At 33.3% G+C, this 18,346-nt stretch overlaps 1 protein-coding gene across 1 annotated transcript in view; it reads left to right on the top strand.

The window, feature by feature from the left end:
* Window positions 1-17,980, top strand: part of sha (shavenoid) — a 36,533-nt gene extending 18,553 nt beyond the window's left edge. Inside the window, exons 2-9 of the mRNA XM_065348858.1 lie at window positions 1,592-2,105; window positions 2,719-2,925; window positions 9,063-9,173; window positions 9,333-9,484; window positions 9,951-10,080; window positions 10,337-10,809; window positions 10,921-11,262; window positions 15,836-17,980. Coding sequence (XP_065204930.1) covers window positions 1,685-2,105; window positions 2,719-2,925; window positions 9,063-9,173; window positions 9,333-9,484; window positions 9,951-10,080; window positions 10,337-10,809; window positions 10,921-11,262; window positions 15,836-17,926 — 3,927 coding nt within the window. The 5' untranslated portion in view covers window positions 1,592-1,684 and the 3' untranslated portion in view covers window positions 17,927-17,980. The remainder of the gene's footprint in view (window positions 1-1,591; window positions 2,106-2,718; window positions 2,926-9,062; window positions 9,174-9,332; window positions 9,485-9,950; window positions 10,081-10,336; window positions 10,810-10,920; window positions 11,263-15,835) is intronic.
* Window positions 17,981-18,346: the final 366 nt, after the last annotated feature.

The raw sequence follows: 18,346 nt of genomic DNA, 5'->3' as shown, positions 1-18,346 counted from the left end.
ATTTCAAAATTTCAAAATTCCAAGTTCTTTTGTCTCTAAAAAGTCTTTTTTGAGTAAAATGAACTCTCATGATGATTTTAGCCCCTTCCATTGAAAACCAAGCTGACTCCCTTTAAATAGCTGAAATTTAATGTAGAATACGAATTTCAGCTTTTCTAAAGGACCGACTTGGTTTTCTAGTGATGGGTTAATATCCTGATGAGAGCCCATTTTACTCAAAAGGGACTTTTCAAGTGTTACAACTTGAAATTTTTGAATTTTGAAAATTTTGCTTTGAAGTTGAATTTTTTCAAGTTTTTAGGAAATTGAGAGTCCCATCGCAGCAGCCCGAGTTTTTCAAAAATGGAAAAAATAAAAAATAATGAATCATTTTCTCATCAAAGGTCATCACTTTGAGGGTTGGGAGCAGAAGAAATCGCGATTTTTTTGTCATTTACTTAATGACCAGATTGACCACCCTATTACTTTTTTTTTTGGTTGGTTTATTAAGTACCTATAATTACTTTTTAAAGCCTACAATCAATAAATAAATGTATCATGTTTTTTAGTCTGCTCTTTTTCCATCATCTTTGATTTTTTTCCCCTGAAGTTCGAAAATCATTTTTCCCATAATTAATTTTTGATCAACGATTCTATTCAAAATAATCAGAACTTTTGTCAACTTTGGAAGGCTGAATAAAAAAGTTTTTTATCTGCAATTTTGGTTTAAAAAAAGAAGACAACCCGAGAATTTCGGGTTCAAAAACAAATCCATCAGCTTAATTCTACATATAATCTAATTTATACACAAGCCACCAGCATTGCTGATTGCAATATAGATTTTGCATTATTGCTTTCATCATACGAGTATGTATTGGTTGACGGTTTTGAAATTTTGTTGAAAAATTATCAATTTGAAAAAAATCTGAACTTAAACTGTTTATTTACCTACTTTTTTCATCTATCAAAAAAAGCCTCGTTTACAGCCTTTTTTCAACAATTTTGACCACAAATGGCACCTTTTAACAGTTTATACCTTGAGTGTACAAAAAAAAAGAACTACCTATTCACAATTTTGGCAGAAAGCAAGATTTTTTGACCTAACTTTGATGAAGACTTGATTTTAGCTTGCAATTTTTACAAAAAAGGCAAATATTTTGCAACAAAAAAGCACTTTCTAAAAATCTCGACCGAAAAAAAATTTATGCAATTTTCAAAAAAAAAGCAAGACTTTTGCATTTTTGGTGGAAAAAATTTCTTTTCTACAGTTTTAACAAAAAAGTAGAGTTTTTGCATTTTTGGTAATTTAGGTGAACAACTGATTTTTTTGGCAACTTTGTGACAGAAAAGGCTGATTTTTTAGGACAAAAAAAACCAAAAAGGTCCTGAAAATTTTAACCAAAAGGAAACGGTTTTCTGCAATTTTTAAAGAAGAAAAAACGTGTTCAAATCTTTACTTTGAAACAAGCCATCACTATTGGCTGATTGCAAGATAGTTTTTGTATTTGCTTTCACCATATTGGTTGATTTTATTCAAATGACCGACGTTGCATACTTAATTGCAGTTAGTGGCTCAATCCTAACAATTTTTTTCAATTTTTTTTTGTTGCAGATTCATCTTCTTAAAATGCACTCACCATCAGTTACCTAACACTCGATCGGAATGAAAACATTACCAATACGAAACCGAAACCGATAATTTATTATGACCGAATGTCTTCGCCATCGACATTATCGATATCTCGGTTCCATTCAAATGATGACTCTGTCAAGATCCCAAATAGACGCTTCGACTGTGATAATACAATTTAAACAAGATTTTCTCCGAAACGTGTTCGAATTCCAAAAGCAAATTCGCTTTAAATATTGTTTCCATATTTTAATATTTCTACTTTACCAAATGATAACAAGATGCAAGTGTGAAGGTTCCATATTATTCAGTGAAAGTATAATTTCTGACAACCGTACCTCGATAATGTCATATACCGATGATCGATTAGAGCATCATTCAACCTTGTCCCCGCAGATGAATTTATACACGGTGGCAGCAGCTGTCGCATCTTACGATGGTAGCGATTCTATGCATATCATTAGGAATAATTTAGGTGACACATTTATGGACGATGGTAAGTGTGTAAAATAATAGAAGACTATAACAAATTATGTATCATAACATAGATGTACCTATACCTATTTGAATATTTGTAGAACGTCTTATTTAAAATAATACACGTGAAAAGTGTGTGCATCATTGAAAAAAAGAAAGTATATGGTCGAATGAATATGTATAAAATCAAAAAATTTCAATATTAAAATATTATTTTATATTATTAATTTATAATAAAGAGGAGACAGTAGAAATTTATTACTTATTCATCGACTCATTTCCATTCAGTTTTTTTTTTTTTGGGGGGGGGGGGGATTGGAAATGTTATGAAATGGTAAAAATATGATAAAGTCAAAGGTGGTGAGCGAAATTTGTTGTTTTTTATAAACATTCTATCGTTTGAGAAGGTGAAAGATAGGGGGGGGGGTCAAATGAATAGTTATAGGGTCAAAAAACCCAATCCGTTACCCCAAGGTACCAATAACCTCTGCAGAAAAGATATTTCCAAGAGATTTACACACGCGGAAATATTTTTACAATAAAGATATTATTATTACCTTCAACCAAGTGTTAAATATTTGTTTATTTACACGGTTTTGTATTTTATTCTCTGCCTTATAAAACGCAAACAGATCAAAATTGGAGTTCATGTTCGACCGATAAATGTACCAGCAGAAGCAGCGGAACAGCCACCATTGCATTAGATTCTTACATCAATAATAGCGACGGGAAAAAAACACGATTCAACCGTTACAATAACAATTTGTGTTATTGCCGTTGTTTACCAAACTTTCCAGCCTTCAGAGAAGATCTGCATGTATGTGTGGACGATATTCACGGTAATTCTCCAATCCAATAAACATATTCATATGCATTGCCAACCTATGAAATACCTATATTATTATTAAATTAGTATATCAGCTCTTTCAGCTGTCAATGTAGGTTACAATAACGCGGCGCGTACTCACAATTAACGCTTATATTTATAATCTCAACGTGCCGCATTTTAAATAGGTAGTCATCGGCAATTGAATTAACCTACTTCCTCTCTTAATCGTACTGGTTGGAAAGATGAGTGGTCATCGTTTCGAACGCATTTAACCACCACATGTGAGAGGAATCCAATTTTTAAAAACTCATTTTTATGATGATTCGATGACGAAAGAATATTTTGTTTTCATTTTCATCGTCGTTAATAATTTTTTCACTGGACAAATTTTCTAATAAAATTCTGAAAAAAAAACAGAAATTATTGGAAAGAAGGGACATTCTGACTCAAGGGAGAGGGGGGGGGGAGAATTGCGCATAAAAATCGAAAAAAAGTAAGAGCACCCCGAGGGTAAAGCACTATAAAATTTACAGCAGCCCAATCACCAAACTGCGGACCCCCCCCTCAAAAAAAACAATAATGGTATAAAGGTTTTAAAGTCACGATTTTTTGGACAATTCCACGCTAAGAAATGAAAGAATGAGCCAACAAAAAGTAAAATAGTGATAGTCCAGCAAATGATATAAGGAGTGATTGTAACCCTCCCCCCTCCATCACATTTTTGAAATCGATTTGAAAACCGATTCAGGGGTCCCCAAAATTGTGAACAATTGAGCACTTTCGTTCTGATCTGTTTTGGCTAAGGAGTCCTGACTGAAAAGGGGTGGGGAGATGGTTGTGATCTTAAATTGCTCATATCGAACCACTCTTGAAATATCGACGCCTGACACATCGCATCCATGAATCTTCAACTTTCTAGTGGTTCTCAAAGTTGAAGTTTTCAATTTCAATTTTTCCAAATCTCGCAATTGAACGAATACGTTGAACTTTTTTTTTACAAAGTTCGCTTTAAAATGTTCCTTAGAATGTCCCTTTTGAGAAGAGACAGTCGTACCAACTCCTTATGTCGTATGCCGGACTGCGATCCTCATAATATTTCAAGTGTCAAAGTCATAAGGTCCATAAAAATATTTTTTGAGAGCCAAATTTCGAAAAAATTCCAAAAAATGGTCCAAAACTAAAAATGCGATTAGGAAGCTACAACTTTGGAAATCATCTTTCCTAGTTTCAAGTCGATTTTTGTGATGTTGGAGCATTTATTAGGTCTAAAATTTTTGAAAAATTTTACTCAAAAACTCCCTTTTTATTGCGCAGGCTCGAAATCGGGCCCACATTTCACGAAAGTTGATTTATGACTAGAAAAAACGATTCCCAAGTTGCAACTACAGAATCAAATTTTTATACCATTTTTGGAATAATTTTCGGAAATGGGCCCAAAAAATACTTTTACGAATACGCAGACTCAAAATTGCGCTGAAATGTCACCAAGCTCAATTTACGACTTGAAAAGACGATTTTCAAAGTTTTACCTGCCCAATCGAAATTTTTAGACCATTTTTGGAATAATTTTCAAAAATTTTTGGCCCAAAAAATTATTTATCGAATGCGCAGAATCAAAATTGCGCTGAAACTCTTCAAAGCTCGAATCATGACTGGAAAGGAATATTTCTAAAGTTGTAGCGGCCCAATCGAATTTTTAGACCATTTTTGGGATAATTTTAGAAAATTTTGTGGGCAAAAAAATACTTTTCGAACACGCATGTAGACTCAAAATTACACTGAAACTTCACAAAGCTCGATTCATGACTAGAAAAGACAATTCCTTTGAAACCGCCTAGTTGCATTTTTCGACTATTTTTGGGGATGATTTAACTCGTAAATTTTGGGCCCAAAAAGTACCCTATCGAATGCGCTGACTTCACATCACAAAGCTCTCGTGCTCTCGACTTGGAACTACGAGTAGAAAAGACGATTTACAAATCTGTAGTTGTCCAGACTCATTTTTAACCATTTTAGGAAGTTTTTCCGAAATTGTTCAGCCCCAAAAAATACTTCAAGTATGCAATAGGTGCCTAGACTCCATGACTTTTTCATGCTTGATGTATTATGATGGGGATCACTATTCACTTTTTTTGGCCCATTTTTCCATGTTTTTAGATAGAATTGTCTAATAAATCAAAATTTAGAGGCCTCTGGACCCCTGTGGGAAGCGTAATTATACGAATGGGCTACTATAAATTTTGTTATGGACTACTCTCGACGTCCTCTTAAGTACTTTAAAAAATGGGTAGAATCGGTTATTGCACATTTGTGCAGGATCCTTTGTAAGTTCCAATAATAAAAAAAATTGTTTAAAAATAAAAAAGGAAATATTTTAGGGCATAGGTTATGTAGTGATTAGAGAACGAATTTTTATGAAATTGCATAATATCCGCATTTCAAGCAATTTTCTTCGGTTTTCAGCAGTTTTCAAAATTTTGGTAAGATTTTCGAAATTTTATAGTTATTTTCTTCAAAAAAGCGCCACTACGGAAAAAATTCTAGAATATATATTCAGAAAAAAAATCTTGAAAAATGAATATTTCTTGAGAAAGCGGGTAGTTATGGAGTAGATGACGTTCGGCAAAACCGAACCATCGCTCTCAGGTCTGTTATTATAATGGCAAAACAAGCCATCATCTATTCGCTGATTGCAAGATAGTTTTTGCATTTGCTTTCACCATATTGGTTGTTAAGTTTTCTTTTAAATAAGTATCAACTTGAAACTGATTTTTTATTTTTTTCATCTTTTCTTGGTAATCTATAAAGTAGAATGTAGGCCTGTAGGGCTACCTGCTACTCTTAATAAAATGAAGTCGAATAAGTTTCTTGTAAATTGGAACATTTGACTAAATTAAATCATTCGTACGGGATTAAAAAAAAAAAAAAAACATTAAAAATTGAATTCCAAATAAGTCTCGAATTTGGTTTCGATAAACGGTAAATATGTACTGATTACCTTTATGTCGAAGTACCAACCTACTGTTTGTTGATTGGGTATAAGTTGAAAATTCATAAAGAATTTCTGGTGTAATTTTCGATGTGTATTTATTGCGTCATCGGCGAAAAGATACACGTAGAAATATCCGAATCGTATGTTATCTCGCACTTGTGCGACAAGTTGCGCACTCGCGTAGTTTTACATTTTTTTATAAGTACATAGAAGAACCCTTTATCTCTTAAAAAGGTATGAGTCAAATGACTCATACTGACGCTATACACCTTATTACGAAAACAGCGCGTCACCTTTTTGCTTGCAGTTGTAGGAGTGAAGATCGAATAAAATAATTCAAACCATTTACATCGATTTTTTCGTTAATTTTGAATTTGAACAGCTCCTTCTTTCATTTTTTTAAATAGAATTGTCCAATAAATCGAAATTTTGAGACCCCTGGACCCCCGTGAGAACCGTAATTTTGCGAATGAACTGCTATAAATTTTGTTGTGGACTACTCTCGAGGTCCTATTGCTTGGAAAAAAATTGAGCCAAATCGGTTAATGCACATTCGTAAGGTTCCCTTGTAGGTTTCAATTTAAAAAATTTTTGAAAAAACTTGAAAGTTATTTGAGCTAAAGAATAAAATATTTTAGGACATACTAGGTTATTGTACTTTGTGATTGGAGAACGGATTTTTATGAAATTGCATGTTTTTATCCTGCAAATTGTAATAGTGGGGGGTAGGAATTATTCGGATAATAGGATAAGTATTTTAATTTTGTCCTAAGAGTGAGGTTAAAAAATACTACTAAGGAAAGGAGAATTTTCCTTTGTAGTGCTAGCTCGGGAGAATGAGTCCAAATAATATCATACTTCACTATTCACCAGATATTCAAATAGGTGTGTAAATAAAAACATTGAGAAGACTATGTACACCTATTTTAATCAAACAATTTACAGTTTGTACAATAATTATACTCTTGTGAGTTACGTATTTAAAGCTATTATATGTATTAAGATGAGTTATGCAATACATATACAGGAGTGTTAATGAAATAGTATATTTACAAGCGTTTATGGTAATTTTTGTCCATCTAACATTAGAAAGCATATCTTAAAAATACAGGGACACACTGCTGAGCCTTGGCCCTTCGTCTGTGTGCTACCAATCAGGGTTCACACTAAATTCCCCAGTTTGGTAGCACTTCTCATTAGCATACGATATGTTTGTATCTAACAAAAGAGTAAAGGAGGAAATACCTTTCAATACTTTCATCGAGATACTGTTCACTTTCACGCCCCTTCTGTACGGCTCACTAATACTAGGCCTTAATGGTGTGTCTGTTTGGAGAAATACATTTTTTCCCGGGTATGTAGATACTTGTATGTCTGGATTCACAACGACAATCCTGCGGTACCTCATCCCTCAACGACGTAAGGGGGGGGGTGAGTTGGTATAAAATTAAGTTAACCATCTTTTAGTGGTACACTAATGAAAAAGAGATAAGTTGTGGCATATCCTTAATGACATAAAAGTCACTGTTACTTGACGAGGATCTTGCCATCGCAAATAGCTAGAGCCAAGTAATTTGGCTCGATCAAAGGATCCTCAATGGAGCGTCCGATTGTCATAGAAGATTACACATTGACCTTGACCGCCATGAAGGGGGTGGAGCTTATAATTCCTCTTACAAGAGGAAAACATTAGAACCGCCAGAGGAGAATTATGGCAATTCCCTCCTTAGGCAGTTGGGGCATACCTGTACCTTACAAAATTACATATTATTGCGCATATCATTTATTTTGATCATAAATGCATAAAACGTCGTATTTTTAATATTTTTCTTCATTTTCCAGCATTTTTCGAAATTTTGGTAAGATTTTTGAAATTTTTTATCGCAAAAAAAAGCGCCACTAAGTATGGAAAAATGCCAATATATATTCTGAAAATAAAGTTCTTGAAAAATGAATGGGTATTTTTCGAGAAATCGGATGGTTTGGAATTGGTAAAGTTGTCAGAAACGAAACTATTGACAACTCTCCTAACAATAAATCAAAGCCGAATAAGAAATTTTAATCACTGGTGCTCATATAAAACAAAGCCATCAGCTAATTCGCTGATTGCAAGATAGTTTTTGTTTTGGCTTTCACCATATTGGTTGATGGTTGCAAAGTTCGTCTCAAAATATCAACTTGAAGCTAATTTTTCATTTCTTGATCTTTTCTATAATAGGTATATAAAGTAGAACGTAGGGCTACCAACTACTTTTAATAAAAATGAAGTCGAATAATTTCTTGTAAATTAGAACATTAAACTAAATAAAATCGTTTGTACGTGAATAAAAAAAACATTAAAGATTAAATTCCACATCTATCTCAAATTTGGTTTCGATAAACAGTAATTGCTGATTGTGATAGCCTTTATGTCAGAATAATGCTCGTTGATTGGCTACAAACTGAAAATTCATAAATTCATTGCCATTTAAAAATTGTGTAGAAATTTTTTATGAATAGGCACACTGCTACAATTTTGTATTTTCACAAACGCAAACAATCTGCTGATACCGTCTTCGAATTTGGCGCTAAAATATTATTGTTAATACCTAAGAATTATAATAAAATTCTACTTTATAATTGGCTTTTATTGAAATACTAATCGCTTACTGTCCATATGTTGAAATAAGTACTATTTGCTGACTGGTTATAAGCTGAAAATCTCATCCTGAAAAAGAAAAAGTTACCTATAAAACAAGCCATTAGCTATTTGCTGATTGCAAGATAGTTTTTGCATTTGCTCTCACCATATTGGTTTGGCTATAAGTTGAAAATCACTTGATGAAAAAGTGAAAACAATTACAAGTTTTTTTCATGCAAATCAGTTCATTGAATGTCCTTTGCATGCACCCTGCAGCTTTTGAAGAATTGAACTTATCATCAGTCACCCCTCCCTCATCTACATGCCTACATTCTTCTTCCTTTTACATTTGAAAAAAATTGTGTACTTATTTGAAATATGATGGACAGATTCTGATCATATGAATACAAAAATTGCTTCGGGCAGTAGTTTCTTTTCTTTTTTTTTTTTTCATTTTCATTATTTTTATTATTATCTATTTTTAATTATTTAATAAAGGTTTTGTTTGATATCTAACCTTTGTGATGTATTTCAGAATGCGCGCTAGTCACTTTCGTCTCTGGAAACGTTCAGCAAAAGATTCCTTACGTTTTTCTTCCATTGAGAGGACAAATTGTGTACCCCAATGCGGAAATTTACTTTAGCGGTAATGATACATACTTAAGCATACATATTTGCACTCAAATCTCAATAGTCTACTTTCCTTTCAAATCAATCATTTACTTATATTATCATACATAGATTAATTTGCATTAAAATGCTTGTAGTAAGTAATTATTTTCACACATTTCTTCAATGTTTCTAGGTTTGAAATCTGTTCCAATTTGTATCATTTCGAGAGTTCGTTACCTGAGTCGAAGTGGCTGGAACGATATAAAAAATAATAGCATACCTGGAAGCGAAAGCACTGCGATTCCATTCAAACTCTTTCACGACGAACGGCAAACTTTCATTCAAGTTAGTTTTATTTTCAATTTTTTTTTTCTTCAACCCTTTGGACGTTCACCAGGTTTCCATGTTGAGATGAAACAATTTGCTTTGAAGACTGAAATGAGGTAGGGAGTACCCTGCCCAATTGACCGAATCACAAAAAAGTTGAGCTTTGAATGAGAAATCAATTTGGAAAATGAAAGTTTTGAAATACCAAAAATTCTCAATTTCCAACAAAGCAAACGAATACAAGTTGGAAATTTTCATCAGAAATAATTCAACAACATGAGTAAAAAACATTGGTCAAAAGCATTTTTTTTAAAAATTTGTGAGAAAAAAATGTGATAACGAATCACTGATTCGTGAAATAATGCAATTATGTACTTTTTTTGAGCAGTTATTCGTGATTCGTATCATCCATTGGAGGGGGAGGTGCTTTTATCTTTAGTTTAGTATAAAACATCATCTATAAAACAATTTTCATATTTTTCAGTGGCTGGGTGATTCTGATTTGCGATCCAGCTTGTCAGGACGTCTCATTTTGATGGATTTGATTTGCAAAGAAAAAGATAGTCAGTTAATATTCACTCCATGTGTATCGTTCAGAATCGCTGGCATGCCCAGTAAGTTATTTTTAATATATTATATCTACCTACGAATTTTTAAAGCATATTTTAAAAAATATATTCGAGCTATGGCAAACTTGATGAAATTTCGCTTACCTAACCTGCTAAAAATAGGTACCTACGTACAATAAAATGAATAATTTTCAAACACACTTCTCAAAGATTTTCATAAAATTTTTAAGCGAGTTTCCACAAAAATGTCACAATTGCAAATAATTATTCCTTAGGTAATCGGGTAATTTCTTTTTTTTAGGTTTAAAATCTGTGAGCGTTGAAGAAGTCTTTGACGAAGCAGCAGGCAACAGCAAAAATTCGAGATTTTCCTCAAACGAATACATCGCATTAGGATTAGCCACTTTGTTACTCGCGATGATCTACGTAGCTTCTGTCTTCCTTTACCTTCATCTAAAGAAAAATAAACTGAAAGAGAAGTCAATCCGACGAGGAAGCGCTTTTCAAAAATTTGGCAGCATGGAAGATAACGCATCCCACTTATTTGGCGAAAATCAATCAAAAAAATTAATCGTTGAAGAAGAAGGACTTATAAAGAACAATCCATTATTGATGAAACGATATTGCCCCAGTTCAGTTATGGACAATGCTCCCGGATCTAATAACGATGGCAATAGATTATCTGGAGAAAACACATTTTGTTCATTAACGAGTAATAATGAAAAAACCAATAGCTTCATTGGGAAGTCTGATGAAATGGGATTGTGCAGAAATGTAAGTACATACCTATACATTTATCCATTTGTTTGAACCACAATGTGATAGGTTATCACATCATTGTTTTGTTATGATTAATTTTTTCTATTTTTAATTTTTTTTCAACAGCAAAATAAAATTGTATCTGCAATCATACACCCGAGACGACTCAACGATATCCCAACCAATGTGCAGAAATTCGAAACAAACGAGCAGCAAAAATGGCACGTTTTTGCCAATCGACCAATCAATCCTTTTCATCAGCATTTTTTACAAAACGATGACAACTGTAATTCGCTTATTCGAAATGGTCATTGCGAACGTCAGCAACAAATGGAAATCAGCGGTATTGAGGAAAAGCACCCTGATGAAAATATTTCCATCGTTGAATGCCCCGAAGACGTTATAAAAACAAATTCCAAGCATAAGTTGTACTTCAATCCAGCTTACTTTGAACCGGAATTGCTCATGGTAATAATGATGATTCAATTTCAATGCTTAGTTCCTTACTCAAGTACATACCTACATTGTATGACTATTAGGCTGTACCTTATTTTGCAAGGTTGGAATTTTTTACCTCCTACCCCGCCCCTCCCCCAAAGTTGTTATTGCAGGTGAGAAAAAAATTCTCTATTTTTGATTTTTCCTTTATCTATCTGCGGAAAAAGTGGTGTCGATAGCCCCTTCCAGTTGAAAAAAAATCAAATTTATCCTAAATTTTCTATTTCTGCACCAGAATTTTTCTGAATAATACTCTTTCTAAGAAAAAAAAAAAAACGTTCCATGGTTCTCCAAGCCATATTGGCCCCTAAATAAGGAGCCAATCAAAGTTGAAAAAATCAAAAAAAAAATTGAATAAATTAAAATTTTCAGAAAATACTTGATTTAGGGAGTTTAATTCTAAAGGGAGTTATGTCATAACTCCCTTTAGAATTAAACTCCCTCTTCAGACAACCAAACGATGTTGACTTTCTTGTAAGCATACCTATGCAGAGCTCATACTCAATTAAAAGTATTCTATACCTAATAATTGAAAAAACTTGAAAAAATAACCAAAAAATGGCAACATTAGACATTTTTATCTCCGAAGAATGGCTAAACAAGTCATCAGCTATTCGCTGATTGCAAGAGAGTTTTTGCATAACCTATTTGCTTATTGACTTCTTTAATAGTTCCTACTTTAAAATTTTTCACCAAACAACTGTTGATGCCATTTACCTAATCAACATGATCTCACCTTAGACATTTAGCATCATATTAAAAATTTAATTTTTCTGATTTTTCAGTTCCACTTCTTGTTAATAGAAAGATGTCTGTGATTTCTATAAAATTGAATTCAACAAATAATGTATTGGGCCATGTAGAAATTGCTTGGAAATTTTGCACGAATCCCGCCCCAAAATTTCAAATTATCATTGACGAAAATAACCCCAAGCACCTTTTTTGAATTTGGCGCCAAAATATTATTGCTTATAGCATTAAAAATACTATAAGTACTCAATTGGCTATCTTTGAAAATACTGCTACAGAACATCTCAATGCAACTTTTCGTCAAATTTTGACAACAAAGCGAGAATTTGTGCAATTTCTGCAAAAAAAAAAACAAGACTGGTAGGCAGGGATGCGGAGCGGAATGAATTTCGTTCCGGGTTCAGGGTTCAGCTCCGACATAAAAAATAATTCTGTTCCGGTTTCCTGTATCGTTCCGCTCCGATTAAAAATATCGTTCCGTTCCGGTTTAGCGTTCCGTTCCGCTCCGATTTTTCTTTTTTGTTTTAGAGAAGGTTGCATTCAAAGTACATCAGAATTTTCATGTTCTGAGCAAAAATTGAAGTTGAAAATGTTGAAATACCCGAAATTTTAAAAAAATGGTTGAATTAGGCGCGTTTTAATGAAATTTAAAGTCCACCTCACTGCTCACATGAGAAATTTGAATTTTGATCGCTGAAAATTGCAGCTTTGTTCCAAAAGTACATTGTATAAATGGTCTTTTTCATGTCATTTACCATGTCTTTTTACAATTTTCTAGTTTATTGAGGTAAAATTTCAGCAAAAACACCTTTTGTTCACACTATAATCTTGAAAATCATTCATTAAAGGTCAAAAAATTTTGTTAGGTCGGAGCTTTAAAAACCCAAATTTTTATTCCGGTTCGGTTCCGGTTTCGCTCCTGCATATTTTTTGAAAGTTGCTCCAGGTTCCGTTCCGCTCCGCCAAAATTCTCCCAAAAGTTAGGGGTTTAGCGTTCCGGTTCGTTCCGGTTCAGTTCCGCTCCGCATCCCTGCTGGTAGGTAGTCTTGGCCAAAAAAAAAAAAGAAAAGAAAGAGTGATTCTCGAAAAAAATAGGGTACTTTGTCTCGAATACGAGAGCACAGATAGCGCTAGAAGTAAGTTTTGGTACTATTTTAGCCTACGTGATGAAGCTGATGGTGTTAGAAATGGAATAAATAAGGTAACTGTTCGCGAGTTATTAATATTTTGCTTTCATATTTTCTTGGGTTTATTTCAAGCCCAAGACAATTACCATTTTGCAATTTCGCTAAAATGTGAGGATTTTTGTGAAAAAGCAAGAGCAAAACTGTCAGACAACCGCAATTAGTACTTATTAGATGCCATTTTTTCGTAATTTCTGTCAAAAAAAAGCGAGCCTTGGCACAATTTTTGAAAAAATGTGAGACTTTTTTGAAATTTTCTTCAAAAAAATAGACCTTTTCCTAAATAGCAAACAATTTTTAATTTAAAAAAAAAAAACGAAAAAACCAAAATGCAAGACTTTGACAATTTTAGTATAAGAAACAAAACCCCATGGTAATAATGGACCAAAAAGACATTTTACTTAAACTTTGGTCAACAAAGCGAGAATTTTGGATAATTTTTGATAAAGAAAGGGATATTTTGAAATCTTGTGGAAAATGTGAGAATTATTAACAATTTTTCTAAGAAACGAAGAATGAAGCGAGAATTTTCTCATTTTCTGGCGAAAAGTAAGACTTTGACCATTTCAGCAAAAAGCAGAACTTGTGGTTAGGTTATTAAGGGTCAAAAAATGATTCATTGTCGCCACAGTTCCTACAAAAAACCAGACTTTTGATCAAATTTTGGAAAGGTGAGACTTTCTGGATTATTCAACGAAAAGACTCTTAGAACTTTCAGCCATTTTAGTAAAAATTATAATTTTTTAAAAAGTTTAAATTTTTTACAAATCACAAGACCTTGACAATTTTAGCAAAAGGGGAGGTTTTTTGGAAAATTTTCGGAAAAAATGCCAACTTGAAAAAATTTTAAAAGGGGAAACTTTTTGGAATTTTTGGAAAAAAGAACGTTTTTTTAAGAATTTTGCTGGAAAAGGAGAGTTTTAGTCACTTTTTGGCAAAAAGCAAGGCTTTGACAATTTTAGCAAGAAGCAAGATTTCATGACAATCATTACAAAAAAATTAAATTTTTCTTATTTTTCGTCAAAAAAACGAAAATTTTGGACAATTTTGAGACAAAAAAGTAAAACTTTTTGTATCATTCTGCAAGAAAATCGACAATATTCAGCGATTCTTCTAAATACCGACCATTTTTTTCAATTTTTGAAATACTTATCTGATGAAAAATGTTGATAATTTTTGGGGAAACAAGCAAAACTTGGACGATTTGAACAAAAAGTAGGTGATCTTGGGAATTATAGACAAAAAATTATACCTACTCTATTCGCAGTTTTTATCGTAAAAGCAAGACTTTACAAGAATTCCTGGCATCAGCGATATTTTGAAGTAATTTTAAGATAGAAATTATAATTTTTGAAATTTTATACGAAAAAGGGACAATTTTTACCAGTTTATAGCGAAAATTGAGACTTTTTTTGGAAATTTTAGCAAGACCTATCGAAATATTTTCCAATAAATTACAACTTTAATCCATTTTCTATTTCTCGTATTTGAAACAATTTTTGTCAGTTTCCTAAAAAGCTAGAATTTCGATAATTTTTGGCCAATTGCAAGACTTTGACAATTTTTTCGGATTTTTTAAAAAAAAAAGTTAAGGAGCCCCCCCCCCAAAAAAAATTGGAAAAAATTTAAAAATGATGGAAAAGTACAAATTTTTTGAAAAGTTTTCATTTATAGGCAGAATTACAAGTTCAACTTATCAAAATATAATAAACCTTGAAAAATTAAGGTTTCTCACTATGAAATTAACTTTCCACAAATCCAATTAGGTAGGTATGTATTTTTTAGAAATTCAGGGTTCCAACAGTTTCCAGTTTTTTATAATGACGGGAGGGAATTATGTATTTTTTTTTAGAAATTCAGGGTTCCAACAGTTTCCAGTTTTTCATGATGACGAGAGGGGGGGGGGGGGGGTAAGTCGAAAACATTGATTGAATAGCGATTTTCTGACAATTATAACAATTATAGAGCAAATCCAAGCATTAGAAAGAAAAAAAATGAGAGAATTTCATTTTTTTTGTTTTTCAGAAGAAGGGGGCAAGTTAAACTTTTCTATCATGATAGAGGGGTAAAAAAAATAGTATTGAGTAGTATTTTCCTAATGAGAATAGAAACTTTAAAATCCACATTTTTTTGGATTTCTTGTATATTTTGAAAACGGGATGGGGCACTCCTCAAAACGACTTATTTTTACCAACACGGTTGTGGAAGTTTTTCACATGAAACCTGCCAACTTGAAGCGTTGAAAAATATTACTGTCCAAGTAGGTATAAATTTAAGCTCTCCCTTTCCAGTCCAAAAGTGGAGGCTAAAATTGGCACACAAGAAGTTGGAACTAGAAAGTTTAGAAATAAAAATCTTATTTTGCCCAATAGGTACTTTAATTTTTTCAAATTTTGTATTATAAAATATTGAGGGGTTCGCACACTCAATTTTTACCAAGGAGGCTGGAAATTTTCATGGCATGATTTTCTCACTAGAGATAGAAAGTTTAGGGGATGGGAGCAAAAAAAAATCGAAAAAATTTTCAACCGAACAAAATAAGACACACTCTAAGTAATGACTATCTCATTCACATAAATAATTTTTGGTGATTTTTTTTCCCTCTTCAGGCTCCACCTCCTGCAGCAGTCGAATTCCTCACAAAGATCCGAGAAGTAATGACCATCGCTAAGAGAAAAATGTCAATGAAAAAATTCTTACCCAGTCTGACGGAAATCCCAGAAGAACGTCAAAGCTACGTCGAATCGAAATGCAGTTTCGAAAACAATACGTTCTCTTCGGTATCCAATAAAAACAAAAAATCCCAATCAGACGATAATTCCAAACGTAATATTACACCACTCGCAATCAATGCAGAATACAGAACGACCGAAGATAAAGAAAAACGTCAAATTATACAACAATGGTTGCAAAGCATACCTCCAATGTCTGAAGAAATATGCAACCATATTTTCAAGAATAAAAATAATTACGACAGTAATAAATTCGTAGTAGACGAAAAGAAATATCCCCAGATTTCAGAAAATATTATCCAGAACACATCGCACGATCTACAAATATCAAATTCGAGTGGCGATGATTTGAAAAGGTCAACAAATGAACCAAATGTGGCTTTTAGAAATGCAAATCCTCAAATGTGTGCTCCTGCAAATGAGAACAATTTCAATTCTACTGACATCCACGATGGATTGGTTGCAGACTCTCCGCCAGCTATACCACAAAGAGACTCTAGCAATCAATACAAACCTAAAGTGCCTCTGAGGAAGAAATCTTCGAGTTTGAACAAAAATACATCCTCAATTTGTAGCAGTGAATCGAATGTAAATATTGACAGCTTAGATAAACCTAAAATCGTACCAGATTTACTGGACGATTACGATAATGAAGATCACATGCCTCCTAATGTGACCCTAAGATCCACCAATAACAGCTTCAGCTCGAGTCTTCCTTTAGATGAAGAACTCACGATGCATAATGCAATCTACAACGTTGTAACTGGAAGTACAACTTTATCCAAGTTGAAAGCTAGGTACGAAACTTTCGACTGCAGATCTGCCCAACAGAGAAGCAACAGCTCGTGCTTCGATAAAGAAAAACGAGGCCCTGATGGAAAATACAGTTTGGTGACAGAAGTTTACGTGAACGATGGATACGACAGTAGTGAAACAAGTCTGACTTCGTTGAATTCTTTGAGAGAAATAGACAACGAAATTGAAAAACCGCCCAGTCTAGTTCGAAAAAGTGACGAATCTAGTCGATTAATGATCCAATTAAATGACTGTCCTCTGTTCTATTCGGTCGAAAATGTAGAAGATTTCGAGCCCGATACACTGGACAGGAAACCGAGTAAAGAAAATGATAATTCGTCGAATCCGATGAACTTCGTAGATTCTTTGGAAAGACCTGCGATATCATTACGTACTTATGGTAGTTTTAGGCAAGATCCATCCTCAAATTTCAACCCCAGTGGTACCAATTTGAGAAAAAAATTCGGCAGCTTGCAAGAAATTTACGAATTACGACGTAAAACAGAAGACGAATGTAACCGATTTCCTATTAAATTTACTAACGATTCGCCCCAATCGTTGAACTCCAATATAGAGAACATGCTGTGGCGTAAAAATAATAAATGCGAGTCTCGTCATCGTTACCGTCAAAGAAAATTATCACCTCCGCCTCCTTTACCCCAAAATGGTGGCGGTGTTTCATTACCATATATTCCAGCAAAAATCACAAAACCTCCTTTACCTCCCAAGAAAAATGAAACAGCCGAATTTAAAATGCCTGAAGCTCACATAGGTTATAAATCTAATAGTGTTCTGAATTTACCAAGTTTTCTGGCAGATTGCACTTCGATGAACAGAAACGAATTGAATGTTTGCTTTAATAATAACGTGTGGACGTATAGGCCAGAAGATTCGGGGTATTTAAGTAGTTCGGATTCTGATAAAAGTAAGGTATACTTTAAAGAGAAAACTTTTCATCGTAGTAATGTCGCTGATACTGGTCAGAGGAATAATGAAGATTACGAAGATGACGATAACGATGACGATAATGATTCGTTGTCTTGTTGCAACGATGGTAATAGTGAATCGGGGGCTGAGAGTATTGAAACTAATTTTAAATTTTATAAGAATCGAGGCAAACCTGCCCGAGAAAACTTTCAAGCTAAAGAAATTTACGCTACTGTGAATAACTGACTGTGTAATTAGTTCTATAAGAGTATAAAAAATAGACGATTATTTTTTTTGTTTTTTTTTTCTACATTATTTTGTGTTTGCAATAGTAGGTTGGAAATGTGAAAATTGCTCGTTTTTGGGTAAATTCGTGTTGGAATTTTTTTTCCTTCCCGAATAGAGAATCTAAACAATTATTCACACGTGATGAACGAAAAAGAAATTTTTACAGGGATTTTGAAGAATTTCAAGCCCAAAATATTGAGTCATGATTTGCGAAATTTTTGAAAAGATGTCATGTAACGGATCAATGTGGGTTAAAATTTTGCAGGAAAATCATAGATTTTGGTCTGAATTACTCTTGTTTAGCATTTGGGCCATTCCACGTCAATTCGACCAAAAAGTGGTAAGGGGGGGGGGTCTGCGATTTTTTGAAATTTTTTC

This window comes from Planococcus citri, chromosome 2, assembly GCF_950023065.1.
Source record: "Planococcus citri chromosome 2, ihPlaCitr1.1, whole genome shotgun sequence".
In the NCBI taxonomy this organism is placed as follows: domain Eukaryota; kingdom Metazoa; phylum Arthropoda; class Insecta; order Hemiptera; family Pseudococcidae; genus Planococcus; species Planococcus citri.
This window is presented reverse-complemented; position numbering and strand designations above follow the sequence as displayed.